The sequence below is a fragment of the Staurois parvus genome, unplaced genomic scaffold (genome assembly GCF_062004578.1).
Source record: "Staurois parvus isolate SC_StPar_1 unplaced genomic scaffold, SC_StPar_1.0 ptg001192l, whole genome shotgun sequence".
Classification (NCBI taxonomy): Eukaryota; Metazoa; Chordata; class Amphibia; order Anura; family Ranidae; genus Staurois; species Staurois parvus.
The window spans coordinates 4,416,091-4,439,382 of NW_028318988.1; the positions used below are offsets into that span (position 1 = coordinate 4,416,091).

At 45.1% G+C, this 23,292-nt stretch overlaps 1 protein-coding gene across 1 annotated transcript; it reads right to left on the bottom strand.

The window, feature by feature from the left end:
- Positions 1-671: 671 nt before the first annotated feature.
- LOC149438457 (olfactory receptor 6N1-like) lies at positions 672-23,113 on the bottom strand. Its single transcript, XM_089659897.1, has 2 exons — positions 22,956-23,113; positions 672-1,715 (listed from the first exon to the last, which is right to left on the bottom strand). Exons 1-2 carry the CDS (start codon positions 22,974-22,976, stop codon positions 738-740), a joined length of 999 nt encoding a protein of 332 aa, XP_089516023.1. The 5' UTR covers positions 22,977-23,113; the 3' UTR covers positions 672-737.
- Between the last annotated feature and the right edge of the window lie 179 nt (positions 23,114-23,292).

The following is a 23,292-nucleotide window of genomic DNA, read 5'->3' on the forward strand; positions in this document are numbered from 1 at the left end:
ATGATCAAATACCACTGAAAGAAAGCTCTACTTGTGTGAAAAAAAGGTACAGCATTGCATGACCGCTCAATTAGCTGAAATAGTGCAGCGCAGAATAGCAAAAAAAAGGCCTGGTCAGGAAGGGGGGTAAATCCTCAGGAGGGCAAGTAGTTAAACATAGTTCAGACTGATGTGAACTTCAAAAACGCATCTACCATGAAAGCTAAACATCCCCCATTTCACAATAATAATGTATATATACCAATCCCCAGGAGTTAGGCAATGACACCGTGTGATGGATGGGCTCAGCCACAGCTCCAGCCATGCCCTTTGTTGCGTTTCACACCGCCCATAGGAGGCTTGGTCACAGAAGCTCTGTGACCAAGCCACCCATGGGTGGGTCGGAACGCGTCAGTGGGCATGGCTGGAGCGGCAGCTGAGGCCATCCATCACACAGTGTTGTTGCCTGACTTCTGGGGATTGGTTTGAGCGGCGTTCATCCCCTCACACATGACCAAGTCTCTGGAGTAACTTTGGACTCTGCTCCCTTCTTTCTTTTCTGCCAGCAGGGTGAATATAATTCATGGCCTTGAGCAGAAGCAGGAGCTCTTAAAACGTTATAAATAATACATATATAGTAAAAATTCATCAGTCTAAAACTGTATAAAATTAAGAACAAATTGAGCCAAAACTGTTATAGAATGTCCATTTAATTCATCCAAGTTAATAAATGGCTTTATTCATTAATCACATGCGTTCTATTCTGTGGCCAAACTACTTCTGGTACAGATGAAGCCTATTTTCCTCTGGAAAGCAATTTTAACGTCTTTGTTTCTCATGCTGTATATTATGGGATTCATTAGAGGAGTTAATACTGAATATACCAGGGACACCAAAGAATCCACTTCAGATGAGGATTTGCCTGTTGGACGAATGTACACAAACATAAGTGGCAAGAAATATATACTGACAACTGTAAAGTGAGAGGCACAGGTAGAAAAGGTTTTCTTCCGGCCTCCTTTGGAACTGATCCTGAGAATTGTTAAAATAATATTAGTGTAAGATATAAGAATTACAGAAAAGCTTGACAAAATGACAACGGCACCACTGAAGGACCCAACTTCTCTATAGAAGAAGTTGTCGACACCAGCCAAACCGAGCAGCGGAGAATAATCACAGTAGTAATTGTGGAGTATGTTGGAACCACAATAAGGTACATTTAAGGCAAGAAAGGTGACTACAATTGGAGCAGCAAAGCCTCCACACCAGGCTGCCATTGACAGTATTATGTAAAGTTGTCTTGTCATGATGGTTTGGTAGTGTAAGGGTGAGCATATAGCTATGTAGCGATCGTAGGCCATTACGGCCAGGAGAATACACTCTGTTGCTCCCAAAGACAGAAAAATATACATCTGTACAAAGCAGGCGGTGAAGGAAATGGTATCCAGGTTCATCAGGAACTTGGCCAACATCTTCGGGATGGTTACTGAAGCAAAAGTCATGTCTATAAAGGACAAATTGCCGACAAAAAAATACATTGGGGTATGGAGATGCCAGTCAAAGATAACCAAGAAGAAGATAAAGCCATTGCCAGAGAGGGTGAAGAGGTAGATACAAAGAAATACACAAGAAAGTAAACTGTAATTCTGGAGGCCCGGGAATCCGTAAAAGATGAATTCTGTCACATGGATACAAGTTGTATTGGAAGAAACAGATTGCAAGGAATCTTCATTGACCTAGATCATATAAATAAATACAATTAATTCATTATATTATTTTATTGCTCAAATAGCATCAGCGCTATAACCAGTAACAAACCAATAACAAACACGTTTTGAGCCAAAGCATCCTCCTTCATTAGGGCTTCAACATTGGTTGCCAGAGTTACAGTATGGACAGTGCTAAATCCTCCTGGATGGATATCTTAATCTAAAATATAGATGTGTGGGCTCAGGGGCTGGGTACCAGCAGATGCAGCAGGCGCCTCTTAGTGAAAACTAGCAAATGGTACAAAATATCTAATTCAAGGATCAATAAATGGCGGACCGTGGTCTGGATCCAGACCAAGTGACAGTCCTTTCTGGGCCACTTAATAGCTGGGTGTCCTCTTCCGGGTCTCCCGAATGGCCACTGATTTAATCCTAACAGTAAGGCAGGGGGTGGGAGGTGCTGCAGATCTGCACGGAGAGGGAGAGTCTTTTCAAACTAACAAGCGGTAATCACCTGATTGCTAATATAATGAGTTGTGTAGCTCCTGTCCTCCGTCCAGATCTGCAGCACCTCTCGCCCCCAGCCCTGCTGTGAGGATGATCGGTGGGAGACCCAGGAGAGGACATCCCAAGCACATAACTGCCTCTGCCCTGCTGAAGGTAGAACTGTGAGGCTGGAGAGGCTTGCATTGAAAGGGGCACTGTAATATAAATGGGCACTCTGATGTGAGAGGCACTGTTATAAAGGGGTGTTGGGTTATAAAGGGGTGCTGTGTTATAAAGGGGTGCTGTGTTATAAAGGGGTGTTGTGTTATAAAGGGGTGCTGTGTTATAAAGGGGTGCTGTGTTATAAAGGGGTGTTGTGTTATAAAGGGTACGGCAAAGTAATGGGGCACTGTGATGTGAAGGAGAATACAATGTAAAAGGTAAACTGTGATATGAAGGGGCCTTGTGATATGTATCGGACTCCAATGTAAAGGGGATCTGTGATGTGGAGGGGAGCTGAGGACTGTGTAGTACTACTGTAAAGGGGGTGAGGCTGTGATATGAAGGGGGTCTGTGATGTAAAAGTAATGGGAGATTGTGGTCACTGATGTAAAGAATGGACTGTGATGTTAACGAGGGTTGTAATGTAAAGGAGGCTATGAGGGGAAGGATAGGTTAACCACTAACCTACAGGGCACTTATACCCCCTTCCTGCCCAGGCCAATTTCCAGCTTTCAGCGCTGTCACATTTTGAATGACAATTGCGCGGTCATGCAACACTGTACCCATATGAAATTTGTATCATTTTTTTGTGACAGATAGAGCTTTATTTTGGTGGTATTTAATCACCTCGTGGTTTTTTATTTTTTTCTTAAACCAAAAACCACTGAAAATTTTGAAAAAAAAATTTTTTCTTAGTTTTTGTTATAAAGTTTTGTAAATAAGTGATTTTTTCCTTCACTGATGTGCGCTAATGAGGCTGCAGTGCTGGGCACTGATAGGCTACACTGATGGACACTGATAGGTGGCACTGATGGGCACTGAAAGGCAGCACTCATATATGGCACTGATAGGCACCACTGACTGGCACTGATAGGTGCCACTGACTGGCACTGATAGGTGGGACTGTCTGGCACTGATAGGTGGGACTGACTGGCAGCACTGATAAGTGGCACTGACCTGCATTGATAGGTGGCAATGATGCACACTGATAGGCGGCACTGATGGGTGACACTGAAGGCAGCTCAGATGGGCACTGATATGTGGCATTGATGTGCACTGGTAGGCACAGAAATGTGGCACTGATGGGCACTGGCAGGTGGCATGGATGAGCACTGACAGCTGGCACTGATGGACACTGACAGGTGGCACTGCTGGGGCTACACAGATTATCAGGGCACACTGATGATCAGTGTACATGTCCCCTCTGAGGAATGCCGATTACCGGCTCTCCTCTCGAGCTGTCAGCGTGAGAAGAGAAATGCCGATAACTGTCATTTCCCTGTTTACATGTGATCAGCTGTGATTGGACACAGCTGATCACATGACCGAGCTGACATCTTCAACTCTGTCCATTGATTAGTGATCCGCTGTGCCCGAGGGACACAGCGCACCGCCAATCGCTGCGCTATGCGCTCCCGGAGCCGCACATGTGCGATTAGAATGGGAGAACATCATATGACGTCCTCCCAGAACGAGAGAACTACCTTGCGCCCGTCATTGTACTATATGGAAGCCAGGAGGTGGTAATGACACTGAGCTGTGATGTACAGGGGGAGCTGTGATGTACAGGGGGAGCTGTGATGTACAGGGGAAGCTGTGATGTACAGGGGGAGCTGTGATGTAAAGGGGGACTGTGATGTGTTATAGCGCAGACATGAGACCTCTGCCAGAAGAAAATGTTACTTACTGGGCCTACGTGAATTTTAATTCAAGACCCTTGATCTGATTGCTCAAACAATAGCCTTTCCAGAATTAGTATATGTAGCACTACCCCCTTAGGAGTCGCTAGAGATTTGGGTCCCCCTGTAGTCTTGCACAGCCAGGCAACACGCAGTTTTCCACAGACTTGCATTCAGAGACAGTAAACAGTCCTTGAGCTTGGCTTTGTATGTTTTATTAAGGGGTGCTGAACATGGATGGGGTAAGGGGTGTACGGGATGCCCAGTGGAACTGCAACTGAGGACAAACTCCTTAGCAATTATGTGCAAGTCTTTACACAGTAGAAGTTCTGCTTGGTGAGCACTCTAGCCTCTCCAGGTGTACCTCCGCAGACCCCAGATAATCCTCTTCTTATACAGTTGCCTGAGGAAATCCCTGGGCAAGGGAATCCAGTGCCTGCCACTTTAAATGAAACAGTCCCAGGTAAGGAGCTAATTGGGTTTCCCACCAGAGTGCTCTTTTTCCCGTTTGGCCTAGGGGGTGTAGGACTACTCACTCAGTCTCAGTCCTGCATGCAGATTTAGGTAGGTGGCTGCCTTCAGGCCTTCTACTGGGCTAGCTCCATTTCTGGCTCTACAGGTGGTCCTTGCTCTGGGGGATGATGATACTGAGAGATCCTCATTTCCAGCACCCTGCCTGTGGGTAGGCTCTTTCCCACTGGGCCCCCTCCCAGCGTCCTACATCTCAGCCACTTTTAAGGGCTTTCCTGACATCATGCCAAGCCACCTGCTTGAGGATTGGTCAGGTACCTCTGAGAGTGCAGACCAGCTCATCCTCACTCCCTGCCCACTGCTTCTAGAATCTTTCTACTTTTAATCACTGGTGGACCGCCTGCAGTACATATACTGCTACAAGGGGCCCCTGTGCGCAGGATCATGTATATAAACGTGATCCTGCATTTCAGGGTAGGGTACGCACACCCTGCACTACCTGCAGCACCTATCGTGGGTGTCAATCACTGGGTCCCGGCCGGTGATTACCCGCCGGAGCCTGGCGATTGCTGGCAAACACTGACAGGGAGGAAGGCTGCATTGTTTTCAATGGAGCTCTCCTCCCTGTCAGTTTTCAGCACACTGTTCCAGGATCGCTGAGCACAGCCTTCCGGAACAGTGTGTAACAGAGAAGCACACACCCCCCGCCCCCTAGTAAAACACTCCCCTCACACAGTTAACCCTTTCATTGCCTCCCAATGGAAATCCCTTCCTCCCCAGTGCCATTAGTACAGTGTTAGTGGGGTTTTTTTGCCATTATCACTGTATTGGTGTCACTAGGGATGTCAGTGACCCCAAGTCAGTCCCCCCAATGTCAGAATGTCCGCCGCAGTCCAGCCAAAAGTTGCTGATCACCACTATCATTAGTATACAAAAAAAAATCCAGTATCAATACTACCATTTGTAAACACTATAACACTTTCACGAATACCAATAAATTTACATGTATTGGGATTTTTTTTAGCAAAGACATGTTGCAGAATACATTTTGGCCAAAATTTATGCCAAAATTTGATTTTTACATTTTTTTACTGGACATGTTTTATAGCAAAAAGTTCAAAATATTTTTTTTTTCTCAAAATTGTTTTTTTTATAGCGCAAAAAATAAAAAATGCACAGGCGATCAAATATCACCTAAGGAAAGCTCAAATCGTGGGGAAAAAAGGTTGTAAATTTCATTTGGGTGTAGCGTTACATGACCGCACAATTGTCAGTTAAAGTGATGCAGCGCCATAACACAAACCGCTTATATAACTGCTTCCTGACCGCCCTATAGCATAAATACCGCTACAAGGTGGCACAGGTGCACAAAATCACACATATATATATATATATATATATATATATATATATACGTGATTTGCTCTCCCGTGGTTTTCACGCCCCTCCCAGATAGCGTCAGATTGCTCATCAGTACACCAGTCATCACATTTAACCCCTTGATTGCCAGAAAGATGCTCATACACAATAAACCTCCATTGCTAGTACAGTGTCTGAACAGATCAATATCTTTGATCAGATCAGCACTATACCGGCATTCACATTAGTATAATGCCCCCAAAAACGCAGAGTTAGCGGGATCAGCCCTGGCACCTGCCAACACCTGTATTTAGCCCCTACGCTTACCCCCCCCCCTTCTCCCCCAGCAAGTGCAGTGTCAGTAGGTCCCTGTCACTTTATACATTGCACACAAAACCGCAGTGTTCGCAGAATCAGGCCTGATCTCTGTTAGCACTTTCCGGTAAATTTTGATGACTCTCATATGCAGCAGAGTGCCAGTATTATTGCCGCGCTACCTTTTGGTGAACTGGCGAGTACCAGCAGCCTAGTACATCTTGGTCTTTCACATACCTCCTAGATTGTAAGCTCCAAGGATCAGGGCCCTCCTTACCCTCTTGTATTGAACTGTATTGCTGCTGTATTGTCTCCCGTTTTATATTGTAAAGTGCTGAGCAAACTGATGGCGCTATATAAATCCTGTATAATAATAATACCAGCACTGCAGTATCACTTGGTGATGTCACGAGTCCCATAAGTCCAATACAAGCTGGTGTGGTGTCGAGCACAATTATTGTCCTGCAATCACCAAGAATTTGAATACAGGTCCGTACAGCCCCTAGTATCCTTCCGGATATGCAAATCCCGATTGGCAGCCCACAAATTCTGCAGCACTCATACTTCCCCCATTCACTGCCCAACCTGGAATTCAGGTGGAAATAGCAAATTACTCCCTTTGATTTGTTAGAGCCTTTTTTCACGGAGATCTATATACATTGATTGTGGATCAAAGCAATTTATATGCACAACAATTTATCACCGCCGACCCAAATTCAAACCTTGCCAGACCATTCGCATGGAAACTCATTACGGTTTCCGAATTGAAATTTTTTTGGACCTAACCCTCAACATGGGCATTACTAAAAAAAATGAATTGCGGTTGTATTGGTCCACAGACCCAATTCATCATATGCTCATGTTCTCTACTGCCATGGCCAGGCATAGATATGAGAGTATAATGTATTTTATTCATTACACTCTGTCGTCCTCGGGGTGACCCTAAATTTGACCGGCTCCACAAAATTCAGCCCCTCGCAAATCACCTTAACCAAAAATTTGCAGATGTTTATACTCCCCACCAAAACATCTGCATTGATGAGTCCCTCATTAATTTTTCTGGCCGCCTTGCATTGAAACAATTTCTCCCCTGCAAGCGTGCCAGATATGGGGTCAAGATGTAGAAGACCTGTGAGAGGGCAACAGGCTATACTTATAAGTTTCGGATTTACAAGGGAAAAGATAGTCACGTGGAGCCCCCCGGATGCCCAGACTACATGGGGAGCAGTGGCAAGATAGCTTGGGACTTGGTGTCATCATTTTTCCATATGGGGTACCACTTATACGTGGACAATTTTTATTCAAGCATGCCAATATTTAGACATCTTGGAACTGGCGCATGTGGCACCGTGTTGCCTAATGTGTGCCCACATTTCTTTTTTTAAAAAGAACATTTCATGTTTGCCCAACATTAGAAATGGGTGGATGAAGGGCGGTATATTCTAATGGTGGATTCCACACACTTTTTCTGGCAGAAATTTCTTCTCTTTTTTCATTCAGCCCACAGGCTGCATACTAAAAAAAAAAATAAATAAAAAAAAAAGAAGAACATATCATATATACCCAACAAGGACCAGCGAAGTACTGGTACATCACTGGACTTTGGTTATACCAGGATGATGCCTACAGCTGCAGGCTTTATCCTGGTATCATTTTTTTCAGCTGGCGATTGGCTTTCATGCAAAAGCAATCCTAGTGGCTAATTACAAGCAGCGGGAGACAATGCCCCCCCTCCCCTCGCTGCTTTCCACAGCCTTCGCGGGCAGTCCCGTGCCATCGTAAGAACTTGAGAATGCAGCCGGTGTTTCTGCCAGCTGACCATAGAGCTGATTGGAGACCAGAATAGTGCCAATCATCTCTATAGCCTAAGAAATCGGAAGCTACGAGCATTTCATCACTTCAGTTTCGCTGGATATAAACAGCACCATTTGTAAATTGGAATGCATCTGATCACACCGATCTTGGTTTGATTAGATAATGTAAGGGAAGAGGAGATATCCAGAGTCTGATAGACCCCAGATTTCTCAAAAAAGAATGTATGACAAAGCCCATTGAAGGTATAGGGGATATTTACTTTCCCTGTGATAGCATTAAAAGTGATCAAAAAAAATTGAAAGGGACAGTGTAAAAATAATTTAAAACAATCAAAATAACTTAAGAAAGTACCCTCGCCCCCCCCTTGCACGCGTGCACCTGCGTTAGTGAGCATTGACCCTGTGCCAGTATGGAAAGAGCAGTTGCACCATGCATGTGAGGTATCGCCACGAACATCAGATCAAGGGCAGTAATTCTAACACTAGACCTCCTCTGTAAATCTAAAATTGTAGCTTGTAAAGGATTTTAAAATGTTGCCTATGGATATTAAAAACATATGCAGTTTGTCGCCATTGCACGGGGCATGCGCAGTTTTAAAACATGTCATGTTTGGTATCCATTTACTCGGCATACCATCATCTTTTATATGTTACCAAATATTTGGCCAATATTTTGTGTTTTTTGTGCATTAAAAGTAAAAAAAAAAATTTTTAATTTTTAAATTGCGTTTGAAAAATCGCTGCACAAGTATTATGTGAGATACAAAATTGCAGCACCCACCATTTTATTCACTAGGGTGTTTGGTTTAAAAAATATATAATGTTTGGGATTTAAATTAATTTCCTAGCAAAAAATACAGATTTTTTCCATGCGAACAAAAAGTGTCAGAAAAGGCTTGGTCTTCAGGTGGTTTGAAGAGTGAGTGATGTGTGGCATAAACTTCTAATGCTGGGCATAAAATGCCCCCACCCCCCAAAACAACCCTTTTTTGGAAAGTAGACACCCCAAACTATTTGCTGAGAGGCATGTTGAATCAATAGAAGAATGCATTTTTTTACCACAAGTTTTTGGAAAATGACAAACAAAAAAAAATTTTTTTTTGCACAAAATTGCCGCTTAAATGATTTATTGCTCACACATGCCATGGGTATATGTGGAATTACTCCCCAAAATACATTCTGCTACTTCTCCCGAGTATGAGGGTACCACATGTGAGAGACGTTTTGGCAGTCTAGCCAAGTGTCGCGATCAGGGGTCAGGCTCAAAGACCAGTTACTATAGCAGTGGAAAGGCTTACCTGAAACCAGCAGCATAGGTACACAGGCAGGTCACCGTGGTGGAATGGTGGGATCACCCGAGGTGCGGAGTCTAAGTACCAACTGGTGATCACCAGAGCTCCTAATGGTGGAGATGGATTTGGCTGCGTGTTAGCACCAGGTCGCAGTTCTCAGGATCACCCCAAAGGGAGGTGAGCAAGCGGAGGTCCAGTAGCGTATAAACAGGTAAGGATCAAACGGAAGCGTGGTCAGTAAACAAGCCAAGGTCGGTAATGAACAGTGGCAGGTTGGGATCATGCAGAAGCGTAGTCAAGAACAAGCCAAGGGTGAATAACGAGTGATAAAAAAACATGGATAATAACAGACGATAAGGAGCACAAATACTGGCTGGAGAGCACAATAATCTGGCAAACAGGAAGTGCAGAGACATGGTTATATCAGGAAGTTCATGGGAGGGGCAAGGGGTTCAAGGTTCATGATAAACAAGGTCAAGGTAGGATCATCCAAATAATGGTCAAGGGAGCTGTCCAGCATTCCAGGTGGCTCAGCAAGAAGAAACATTGCCACTCACCGCAGAAAGCCCATGTTCAGACCCAGGCTCTGACACCAAGTACAGGACCCCAAAATCCAATAAGCACCTTCAGGCTTTTAAAAGGGTTTTATTTCCTCATTACACTTCCTGACTACCTATCACAGATTTGGAGGCCCTGAAATGCCAGGATAGCAACAAACCCCCCCAAATGACCACTTTTTTGAAAAGTAGACACCCCACGGAATTTGATAAGAACCATGGTTAGTATTTTGCAGATCTCGTTTGTTGCCACAAGTTGTTAAAAATGAAGGAAAAAAACAAAAACATATTTTTTCTTTTTTTATATTTCAAAACCTTGTGAGAAAACATTAGATCTGCAAAATACTCATCATGCCTCTTTTTAAATTCCTTGAGGTATCTACTTTCCAAAAAGGGGTCATGGGGGGGGGGGGGGGGGTTGGTGCTATCCTGGCATTTCAGGGTCTTCAAAACTGTGTTATGTAGTGAGGAAGTGAAATGAGGAAGTTACACACCTTCAGGCTTTCAAAGTGGTCATTGGATTTCAGGCTCCTGTATGTGGCTAGGCTTCCAAAAAGTCTCACACATGTGGTGTCCTCATACTCAGTAGAGGTAGCAGAATGTATTTTGGGGTGTAATTCCAAATATACCCATGGCTTGTGCGAGAAATATATCATTTAAATGACAACTTTGTGTAAAAAAAAAAAAAGTTTTTGTCATTTTCTAGGAATCTCGTGAAAAAAAAACAAATCTTCCATGGACTCAATATGCCTCTCAGCAGATAGCTTAGGGTGTCTACTTTCTGAAAAGGGGTCATTTAGGGGTGTTTGTACTGTCCTGGTATTTTAGCACCTCAACAAATGTGATAGGCAGTAAGAAAGTAAAAGCTGTGTAAATTCCATTATCTATACTATAGTCTGCAGACGCTATAAAACTTTCACACAAAGCAATAAATATACACCTTTTGGGATTTTTTTTTACCAAAAACATGTAGCAAGATACATTTTGGCCTGCATTTATGATGAAATTTTATTTTTTTTGGATATTTTTTATGAGAGATATGAGAAATAATAGTTTTTTTTTAAAAAAAAAATTTTTTCAAACATTTTTGTTTATAGCGCCAAAAATAAAAAGCACACAAGTGATCAAATACCACCAAAAGAGAGCTCTATTTGTGAGAAAAAAAGGACATAAATTTCATTTATATACCGTATTGCATGACCACGCAGTTGTCAGTTAAACTAGTGCTGCGCTGTACAGTACAGCAAAAAAAGGGTGTATCTATACCATAGTTTGTAGACGCTATAACTTTCACACAAAGCAATCAATATACACTTATTGGGATTTTTTTACCAAAAACATGGAGCAGAATACATTTTGGCCTATATTTGTAACTAACTTTGAGTTTACTATATATTTTTTATATCCGAAAGTAAAAAATATAGTTTTTCTTCAAAATTTTCAGTCTTTTTTTGTTTACAGTGTGAAAAATAAAAAGCGCACAGGTGATCAAATACCACCGAAAGAAAGCTTTATTTTAGTGAAAAAAAAGGACGTAAATTTCGTTTGGGGGCAGCATTGCATGACTGCGCAATTATCAGTTGAAGTAGTAGCTGAGTAGCAAAAAGAGGCCTGGTCACTAAGGGGGGTAAATCTTCAGGAGGGCAAGTGGTTACTATATTTGAAGAATTTTTGGGGTTATAGGAAAATATTGTTTTACAATGTTGTAGTGCTGTGTTTATTTGGACACCAGGCTTTTGTTAAAGCCATATTAAACCCAAAGCCAAGTCTTTATCTATTGACTCTGCAGACAGTTGGTGACTTTTGTGCACTGTGCGCTTCAGCATGCGCTGACCCCTCTCTGTCTGTTTTGTGGCCTACCACTTGGTGGGCTGCTGTTACAATTTAAAAAAAATCAGGGGATATATTTTACCATGTAATACTAAAGTGTGGGGTCTTGTGAGCTACTATGGTGTATACAAAGTGCTGATAAATATTTAAATGATTAAATACTATAAATGATACTAAAATTGTGGAAAACCAATACAATAGTGAAAATAAAATTTAAAATGTGTGTAAAAACTGTGAAAAAATGTGGTTCGCTTACACTCTACACATACTCATACCATTGTGTCATAAGGAATAAAATCAGAAATAGTGTCGCGCTCCACTACCAATTGCAAAAAATGTGAATAAATAAATATTAAATAAATAATAGTCCAGCTTCAAAAGAATATATATCAATATAACTGCAATTATATTACTACTGCAAACATGTCCTTATTAGGTCTGTGACTTTGACACTTCTAGAGCTGTGATTAGAGATGAGCGAATTATTCAAAAATTCGATTCGGCTGATTCGGCGAATTCGTGGAAAAAAATCGATTCGAGTCGAATATATTCACTGCGAATTTAACTTATAAAAGGGTGTTTCTAGGCTTCAGAGAGCCTTTATATTAGTGCAGAACACTGTACCTTTAATTTAAATGCCCTTGGAGTCTGCTGGGGAAGAGAAATAATACTGTCAGTCAGTATGACATGCAGATGAGTGCCGTCGATCTTAGAATCACCGCACACTTCACTCATTTGGGCAGTCACGGGGCCAAAACCAGAGTGTGGAGCCACAGTGTGGCGGTGGAGGCAGCAGCAATGGGAGGCCATACAGCACCCTATGACAAAATGGAACCCACCAGCAGTGTGAGGAGAGCTGAAAGTGGCACATGGCAGAGTGTGGCGATGGAGACAGCAGCAATGGGAGGCCGTACAGGGACCCATGACACACTGTGGACCTGGCAGCAGCATGAGGAGGCGGTACAGGGGCCCATGGCAGATTATGGGCCTGGCAGCAGCAATGGGAGGCCCGTAATCTGCCAGCACCCTATGACAAAATGGAACCCACCAGCAGTGTGAGGAGACCTGAAAGTGGCACATGGCAGAGTGTGGCGATGGAGACAGCAGCAATGGGAGGCCGTACAGGGACCCATGACACACTGTGGACCTGGCAGCAGCATGAGGAGGCGGTACAGGGGCCCATGACAGATTATGGGCCTGGCAGCAGCATGAGGAGTCGGTACGGGGGCCCATGGCAGATTACGGGCCTGGCAGCAGCAATGGGAGGCCATACAGCACCCTATGACAAAATGGAACCCACCAGCAGTGTGAGGAGACCTGAAAGTGGCACATGGCAGAGTGTGGCGATGGAGACAGCAGCAATGGGAGGCGGTACAGGGACCCATGACACACTGTGGACCTGGCAGCAGCATGAGGAGGCGGTACAGGGGCCCATGGCAGATTAGGGGCCTGGCCTCAGCAATGTGAGGCCCGTAATCTGCCAGCATCCTATGACAAAATGGAACCCAGCAGCAGTGTGAGGAGACCTGAAAGTGGCACATGGCAGAGTGTGGCGATGGAGACAGCAGCAATGGGAGGCCGTACAGGGACCCATGACACACTGTGGACCTGGCAGCAGCATGAGGAGGCGGTACAGGGGCCCATGACAGATTACGGGCCTGGCAGCAGCATGAGGAGTCGGTACGGGGGCCCATGGCAGATTACGGGCCTGGTAGCAGCAATGGGAGGCCATACAGCACCCTATGACAAAATGGAACCCACCAGCAGTGTGAGGAGACCTGAAAGTGGCACATGGCAGAGTGTGGCGATGGAGACAGCAGCAATGGGAGGCCGTACAGGGACCCATGACACACTGTGGACCTGGCAGCAGCATGAGGAGGCGGTACAGGGGCCCATGGCAGATTACGGGCCTGGCAGCAGCAATGGGAGGCCCGTAATCTGCCAGCACCCTATGACAAAATGGAACCCACCAGCAGTGTGAGGAGACCTGAAAGTGGCACATGGCAGAGTGTGGCGATGGAGACAGCAGCAATGGGAGGCCGTACAGGGACCCATGACACACTGTGGACCTGGCAGCAGCATGAGGAGGCGGTACAGGGGCCCATGGCAGATTACGGGCCTGGCAGCAGCAATGGGAGGCCCGTAATCTGCCAGCACCCTATGACAAAATGGAACCCACCAGCAGTGTGAGGAGACCTGAAAGTGGCACATGTTTGGGGCATGATTCATGGCGGATTTAGTCAGTTGTGTCAGGAACTGGTGGTTTGAAATCCAGACTAATCCACGCCTGATTCATTTTCACAAACGTGAGTCTCTCCACACTTTGGGTGGACAGTCGTGTCCTCCGCGGAGTTACAATACCTCCTGCCGCACTAAACACGCGCTCCGATGCCACGCTACTGGCCGGGCATGACAGCCTTTCAAGGGCAAATTCAGCTAGTTGGGGCCAAAGGTCAAGTTTCATTGCCCAGTAGTCAAGGGGATTGTCTACCTCGGCTGGCAGGGTGCTGTCCAAGTAGGCCCAAGCCTGTTGTTTGAGGTCCTGCTCCAGGTCCACCTGATGCTGCTGCTGCTGCGGCTGGTTAGTAGTTTCCTCACTGCGCTGGTGAAGAAAGCTACTCATCATCGACTGCAGACTGAGGCAGCCGCTGCTGGTGGAGCTGGCACTGCTCCTACCACCCCACCCCTCCCCTGCTGCCATGGCAGCGGAACGCGAGCGCACAGGGCCCACAGTGTCTGAGGATGGACGTTGGCACAGAAAGGCAGAGACCAACTGACTACATAGGTGGTTTTTATAGTACGTTATTTTGGCCTCCCTCTCAGCAGGTGTGAAAAAGGCCACCATTTTTGAACGGTAGCGAGGGTCCAACAAGGTGGACAGCCAAAAGTCATCCCTCTGTCTGATGGTTATTATTCGGCTGTCGCTAAGCAAGCAACCGAGCATGCTATGGACCATTTTTGCCAAGGAATGCAAGGGACTCCCTGCCTCCATCTCCACAGCATACTGCCACGGTGCGTTTGGGTCCTCTGTCTCCTCCTCCTCCTCTACCAGATGCTCCTGCTCCTCCACTCCTGTCCGCTGAGTGGAAAAACCACCCATTTCACTCAATAATTCCTGAGCACCAATGTCCTCCTCTACCTCCTCCTCTTCTTCTTGTCCTGCCCCCACAGGAGTCATGTGGCGTTGAGATCTGTGCGCCACGTCTACCGCACCCTGACCAGCCATTGTTAACAGTATTTGTTCCAGGACGTGCAACAGAGGAATGACGTCGTTTATCCCATAGTCCTGCCGACTCACGAATAGCGTGGCCTCCTCAAAGGGCCTGAGCAAGCGGCAGGTGTCACGCATGAGCTTCCAATGGCTGACATCGAAGTTACACAGGGGAGTACCTTTATCCGCTTGTAACATCAGGAAATCGGTGATGGCCTTTCGCTGTTCGTAAAGGCGGTCTAACATGTGTAGGGTTGAATTCCACCTTGTTGCAACGTCGCAGATCAGGCGATGCTGTGGAATTCCGTTCTGCCGCTGCAGCTCAAGGAGGGTGTGCTTTGCGGTGTAGGAATGGCTGAAATGCATGCAAAGTTTACGTGACATTTTAAGGATGTCTTGCAGTGGGATGGTGGATTTTAGGAACCGCTTGACAACCAGATTGAACACGTGAGCCATGCATGGCGCATGGCACAACCTTCCTTGACGCAGAGCAGACACCATGTTCTTTCCGTTGTCGGTCAACATGGTTCCGATTTTCAGTTTGCGCGGAGACAGCCACCTGTCGATTTCTCTGTTCATTACACTCAGAAGTTCCTCCCCTGTGTGACTACGTTCGCCAAGGCATACCAGGTGCAGCACAGCGTGACACCGTTGCGCCCTGCACATGTGATATGCCGGTCGGGTAATGGGACTTGGCACGGGGGTGGCGGCTGAGGACACGGCGGAAGAAGAGGTGGTAGAGGCGGACATCTTTGCTGGACCAAGGACGTGCAAACGTGGAGGCAAAAGCGGCGTGACCTGTCCAAGTTGCTGGTGCGGCTGTGCCGGCACCACGTTCACCCAGTGGGCCGTAAATAACATGTACTGTCCCTGACCGTAGTTACAGCTCCACACGTCGGCGCTGCCGTGCACTTTGGCAGAGACCGACATGCTCAAAGACTGGCCCACCATCTCTTCTACATGTGAATGCAGGGCTGGCACTGCCTTTTTAGTGAAGAAATGCCGGCTTGGCACTCTCCACCGCGGCGCGGCACAAGCCATCATTTCTCGGAAAGGTGCTGAGTCCACCACTTGGAAAGGGAGGGACTGCAGCACCAGCAACTTGGACAGGAGGACGTTCAGCTTCTGCACCGTCGGGTGCGTGCTCGCAAACTGTTGTCTCTTGGAAACGGATTCCAAGAAAGACTGCTGACGGAATCCGTGAAGAGGAGTAGCAGGAGAAGGAGCATCTGAACGAGCGGAAGATGCCAACGAGCGACAACTCCCCTCAGCAGAGGTGTTGGAGCCTTGACTGGCTGATAGAGGGCGATTGACGTCGGGTGACGGAGCAAGTAACGGAGCGGGTGATGGAGCGGGAGCTGGGGCAGGCAGAACCGCCGTATCTTTATCACGGTTTTCCCAGGCCACCAAATGGCGACGCTGCATATGCTGACGCAACGCTGTAGTCCCAACATGGGCCCCCTGGCCACGCTTGACTTTCTGGCCACATAGTCGACATACGGCTACGTTTACTTCCTCGGGCGGCTTGACGAAAAATTGCCACACCGCCGAGTAGGAAACTTTGCCCCCGCTACTCCTCACTGGCTGACTGCTACTTCCTCCGTGCACACCGGCACCACTACTGGCCGTGGTGGTAGGCTGCAGTGGAGCTGGTGCTCTACTCCGTGGCCGTTTGCCTCCACTGACACTGCTGCGAACCTGCTGCCTCCTGGGCAACCCACCGACTGTTTTGCTCGCTGCCAAGCTGCCACCCTCTTCTCCTGATGATGCGGAAGCAATAGCCTGATGACGACGAGGCTGCCAAGTGCGATCAGCCTCATCATCATCAATTAGGGTCTCCGCCTCACTACTAGCCCCCTCGGCTGCGTGTGGGTCAGGAGACAGACCTGTCTCTAGACCGGCTACCGAGCCACTCTCCTCGCCAGTACTTCTTCGCCTGGCTGCTGAAGAGGCGGATGTCTCCCCCCGTTCCTGACCGCCCTCTGTTAGCTCTTCCTCACTGTACAGTGGGGCTGAGCCCACAGCATGTGATACTTCGCTTGGTGAGGGAACACCAAAGGACAGGGGCAGGTAGAGGACACGTGATTTCAGTGGGCTTGCTCCCGGGCCATGCCAACTAACGGTTGTGTCTGACGTACACACCGACCGTTGGCTGTAGGTGTCAGAGGTGACCTGGGAAGAGGAAGACGAGTGTTCCAACCAATCGATGACGGCAGGGTTGTCGGTGGAGACACGACCGCTGGATGACACCGGGAGCACTGGCCTCTGGCTGCGACTAGTGCTGCCTCGACCCCTTCCTCTGCTGCCACGTCTGCTCGCTCCTAAAACATTGCCTCCTCTGCCACTCCTCTGCGTGTTGTCTGACATACTCTTTAATTCTATAAGCACCCAAAAAATAACGTAACGATTCTGTGTCCCTCAGTAACAATTCTGTGTCCCTGAGTAACAATTCTGTGTCCCTGAGTAACAATTATGTGTCCCTCAGTAACAATTCTGTGTCCCTGAGTAACAATTCTGTGTCTGTCCCTGAGTAACAATTCTGTGTCCCTGAGTAACAATTCTGTGTCCCTGAGTAACAATTCTGTGTTTCTGAGTAACAATTCTGTGTCCCTGAGTAACAATGAGTAACAATTATGTGTCCCTCAGTAAAAATTGTGTGTCCCTGAGTAACAATTCTGTGTCCCTGAGTAACAATGAGTAACAATTCTGTGTCCCTCAGTAACAATTCTGTGTCCCTGAGTAACAATTCTGTGTCCCTGAGTAACAATTTTGTGTCTGTCCCTGAGTAACAATTCTGTGTCCCTCAGTAACAATTCTGTATCCCTCAGTAACAATTCTGTGTCCCTGAGTAACAATTCTGTGTCCCTGAGTAACAATTCTGTGTCCCTGAGTAACAATTTTGTGTCCCTCAGTAATGATTCTGTGTCCCTCAGTAATAATTATGTGTCCCTGAGTAACAATTCTGTGTCTGTCCCTGAGTAACAATTCTGTGTCCCTGAGTAACAATTCTGTGTCTGTCCCTGAGTAACAATTCTGTGTCCCTGAGTAACAATTCTGTGTCCCCGAGTAACAATTCTGTGTCCCTGAGTAACAATGAGTAACAATTATGTGTCCCTCAGTAACAATTCTGTGTCACTGAGTAACAATTCTGTGTCCCTGAGTAACAATGAGTAACAATTATGTGTCCCTCAGTAACAATTCTGTGTCAATGAGTAACAATTCTGTGTCCCTGAGTAACAATTCTGTGTCTGTCCCTGAGTAACAATTCTGTGTCCCTGAGTAACGATTCTGTGTCCCTCAGTAACAATTCTGTGTCCCTGAGTAACAATTCTGTGTCTGTCCCTGAGTAACAATTCTGTGTCCCTGAGTAACAATTCTGTGTACCTGAGTAACAATTCTGTGTCCCTCAGTAACGATTCTGTGTCCCTCAGTAACGATTCTGTGTCCCTGAGTAACAATTCTGTGTCTGTCCCTGAGTAACAATTATGTGTCCCTGAGTAACAATTCTGTGTCCCTGAGTAACAATTCTGTGTCCCTGAGTAACAATTCTGTGTCCCTCAGTAATGATTCTGTGTCCCTCAGTAACAATTCTGTGTCCCTCAGTAACAATTCTGTGTCTGTCCCTGAGTAACAATTCTGTGTCCCTCAGTAACAATTCTGTGTCTGTCCCTGAGTAACAATTCTGTGTACCTGAGTAACAATTCTGTGTCCCTGAGTAACAATTATGTGTCCCTGAGTAACAATGAGTAACAATTCTGTGTCCCTCAGTAACAATTCTGTGTCCCTCAGTAACAATTCTGTGTCCCTGAGTAACAATTATGTGTCCCTGAGTAACAATGAGTAACAATTCTGTGTCCCTCAGTAACAATTCTGTGTCCCTGAGTAACAATTCTGTGTCCCTGAGTAACAATTCTGTGTCTGTCCCTGAGTAACAATTCTGTGTCCCTCAGTAACGATTCTGTGTCCCTCAGTAACAATTCTGTGTCCCTGAGTAACAATTCTGTGTCTGTCCCTGAGTAACAATTCTGTGTCCCTGAGTAACAATTCTGTGTCTGTCCCTGAGTAACAATTCTGTGTCCCTCAGTAACGATTCTGTGTCCCCCAGTAACAATTCTGTGTCCCTGAGTAACAATTCTGTGTCTGTCCCTGAGTAACAATTCTGTGCCCCTGAGTAACAATTCTGTGTCCCTGAGTAACAATTCTGTGTCTGTCCCTGAGTAACAATTCTGTGTCCCTGAGTAACAATTATGTGTCCCTGAGTAACAATGAGTAACAATTTTGTGTCCCTCAGTAACAATTCTGTGTCCCTGATTAACAATTCTGTGTCCCTGAGTAACAATTCTGTGTCTGTCCCTGAGTAACAATTCTGTGTCCCTCAGTAACGATTCTGTGTCCCTCAGTAACAATTCTGTGTCCCTGAGTAACAATTCTGTGTCTGTCCCTGAGTAACAATTCTGTGTCGCTGAGTAACAATTCTGTGTCCCTCAGTAACGATTCTGTGTCCCTGAGTAACAATTCTGTGTCCCTGAGTAACAATTCTGTGTCTGTCCCTGATTAACAATTCTGTGTCCCTGAGTAACAATTCTGTGTCCCTGAGTAACAATTCTGTGTCTGTCCCTGAGTAACAATTCTGTGTCCCTCAGTAACGATTCTGTGTCCCTCAGTAACAATTCTGTGTCCCTGAGTAACAATTCTGTGTCCCTGAGTAACAATTATGTGTCCCTGAGTAACAATGAGTAACAATTCTGTGTCCCTCAGTAACAATTCTGTGTCCCTGAGTAACAATTCTGTGTCTGTCCCTGAGTAACAATTCTGTGTCCCTGAGTAACAATTCTGTGTCCCTGAGTAACAATTCTGTGTCTGTCCCTGAGTAACAATTCTGTGTCCCTGAGTAACAATTCTGTGTCCCTGAGTAACAATTCTGTGTCCCTCAGTAACGATTCTTTGTCCCTCAGTAACAATTCTGTGTCCCTGAGTAACAATTCTGTGTCCCTGAGTAACAATTCTGTGTCCCTGAGTAACAATTCTGTGTCTGTCCCTGAGTAACAATTCTGTGTCCCTCAGTAACGATTCTGTGTCCCTCAGTAACAATTCTGTGTCCCTGAGTAACAATTCTGTGTCTGTCCCTGAGTAACAATTCTGTGTCCCTCAGTAACGATTCTGTGTCCCTCAGTAACAATTCTGTGTCCCTGAGTAACAATTCTGTGTCCCTGAGTAACAATTCTGTGTCTGTCCCTGAGTAACAATTCTGTGTCCCTGAGTAACAATTCTGTGTCCCTGAGTAACAATTTGGTGTCTGTCCCTGAGTAACAATTCTGTGTCCCTCAGTAACGATTCTGTGTCCCTCAGTAACAATTCTGTGTCCCTGAGTAACAATTCTGTGTCCCTGAGTAACAATTCTGTGTCTGTCCCTGAGTAACGACTGTGTGTCCCTGAGTAACGATTGTGTGTCCCTAAGTAACGGTTCTGTGTCCCTAAGTAACGGTTCTGTGTCCCTAAGTAACGGTTCTGTGTCCCTAAGTAACGGTTCTGTGTCCCTGAGTATCGATTCTGTGGCCCTAAAGTCTCTGTGGCCCTAACTCTGTCCCTCAATACAGACAGGTCTGTCTCTCTTGAATGACTGGAGGCTAATGGAGAATTCTAAAATGGCCGCGATTTATAGCTCCACCATTACACAGTGCTGGCTGGCTGGCTGCTGATTGGCTAATGTGATCACATGTCATGAATGAATGCATTATGGGTCAGCGCGCCTTGTCTGTGCGCCTTCCCAGAGATCCCCGCTCCGTCGCCACACATGTCGCCGCCATTTTTGGGAAATTTCGATTCGCGCGTCCGAAGTTTTCTAATCTTCGGATTCGTCGCAAATCGAATATTTCCCAATCTTCGAAACAAATTCCACTTCGCCATGTTCGATTCGCTCATCTCTAGCTGTGATACGAGATAATAACCGTGCAGTCCACCAATCATAAAAAATATTATGCACCTTCCCCGGTTGTGCTCTCACCTGGTGTATATGACCAAACCGTTTAATGAGGTCCTAAAAAGCTTGTGTCCCTTTAATTGTACTTAGTGATAAATGGATAGGATTATCCCTATTTACCTGGGATGGATGGTGTGACAGTGTGACGATCTGTCACCCAGGATTCTCAACTAGGCAGGTTGAGGGGCTCCAGGATAAGTGTTTGATACGGAGGAAAGTGGCTTTTCACTTTCCTCCTTTGTTTGTAAGGTCCATGTTGGGATCTGGAGCCTGGAGATTTCAAAGAGATCTGGGAGGGATGAAATCTCCAATCCTGGGACCAGGTTTTGGGAATGGCCAGGAGACTGATGGCACAGGTGTGTGCAGGCCTCTTCATAGAGTCAGGACCAGGGTTCTGGGCTCCACCCCGGCAGCTAGGAGTCAGCAGGGCTCCACCCCGGCAGCTAGGAGTCAGGTGGGCTTCACCTAGGAGAGGTGGAAGCCAAAAGCAGCAAGGGGCTGCTAGAGACTAGCTGTGTGCTAGAGGCCAGCGGTGTGCAAGTGCCATATAATTTGGGAAGAGTCTGCAGGAGACAGACATTGAACTGTGTGTAAGCCAGGAGGCTGAATCTTTGTTTTGTTGGTGGATACCCCTGCGTGGGAAGCATTATGTTTGAACTTTCATTTAAATAAAAGTGGGCTAAAAAGGCCCTGAAAAAGAAAGCGAGTAGCTGTTTGCGTTTCAAAGCTCTACCACGTTGAAGCGAGTTCCCACAATGGATGGATGGATGGAGTGTTCTCTCTTCCCACTAGGGGGTCTCCTTGCTTCCTTAGAGATTTTTCTCCATGGGTGTAATGGCCATGAAATGTATTAAAAGAATATAGTGCTTTATCCTCTTTAAAATTTTGAATGTGTGATGTCACGACGCTTAAAGCAACATACATCAAGTATTCAGCAATATTGGAAAACTTTACTGTGGAGTCAAATTTCCACATTTTAAAGTGATTTTAACTTGTCATACATGTGAGTGCACTACTTTATTTAATACATTACATTTTAAAGAGGATAAGGCACTATACTCTTTTATTACATTTCATGGCCATTACACCTATGGAGAAAAATCCATAAGGAAGCAAGGAGACCCTCTGCTGGGAAGAGAGAACACTCCATCCATCCATCCATCCATCCATCCATCCCAGGTAAATAGGGATAATCCTATCCATTTACCACTAAGTACAATTAAAGGGACACAAGCTTTTCTGACTTCACTAGATGGTCTGGTCATATACACCAGGTGAGAGCACAACCGGGGAAGGTGCATAATATTTGTTATGATTGGTGGACTGCACGGTTATTATCTCCTATCACAGCACTAGAAGTGTCAAAGTCACAGACTTAATAAGGACATGTTTGCAGCAGTAATATAATTGCAGTGAGATTGATATATATTCTTTTGATGCTGAACTATTATTTATTTAATATTTATTTATTCACATTTTTTGCAATTGGTAGTGGAGCGCGACACTATTTCTGATTTTATATTTTACCATTTGTCCTGTAAAAAAACCAAGGTGTAATCCACTTGGATACACTAAGTAGATGTGATAAATGTGTCAAAATTCCAAACTTGTTTTATCCTCAGTCACCAAGGGGTTAAGTATAGTATAATATAATACATTTAACAAAATATGCCATTTATTACAGTTTCTTAAAAAGTTTGCAATATATGTAACAAGAAGAGAATTGTTCTTTTTTAATCAAAATTGTCTCATGCTTTACATTTTCTGCCCTACACTGTCAACATTATTTTGGGTTCACCTAGTTTCTTGTTTTATCTTTTGTTTTATGTTTTTGCATTGCATGACTTTTATTATTTTTTTTCAATTGCATGAAAATAAAAGAAAAGAAAAGAAATGAAAGGAAAATAAAAAAAACTGTGATTTTATATTTACCTAGCACAAAATCTATTTTAGATGTCATTTTTTTTTTTAAACCATTTTTTTTTTAGTTCAAAATAATATTTTTCATAAACACAAACATTTTAACAAAATAATCAATATATCAAACTTACCTTCCATAGGTCAGCTCCCATAACAAATAATAAAAGAAAACTTTTGGCAAGAATTGAAATGTTAATATTTTGATCTTCAAAAATGAATGAAACAAACTGAATTTTGCACGATTGGTTTAAATGTTGTTTAGTAATTGGCTACATATGTGTAGCATGGCTTTTCCTTCATTTTTGCTTACTAGTAAATAAACTACGCTGTGATTAGCTTCTATATAAACCCCTGGTCATAACACAAACAATGAGTCTAAAGTTAATTAAAATCCTCCAAGGAATGATTAACTAATGTTGCCATTGAAGTTGTTGTTGTTGTTGTTTTGGTGGTTATAATTATTTGATT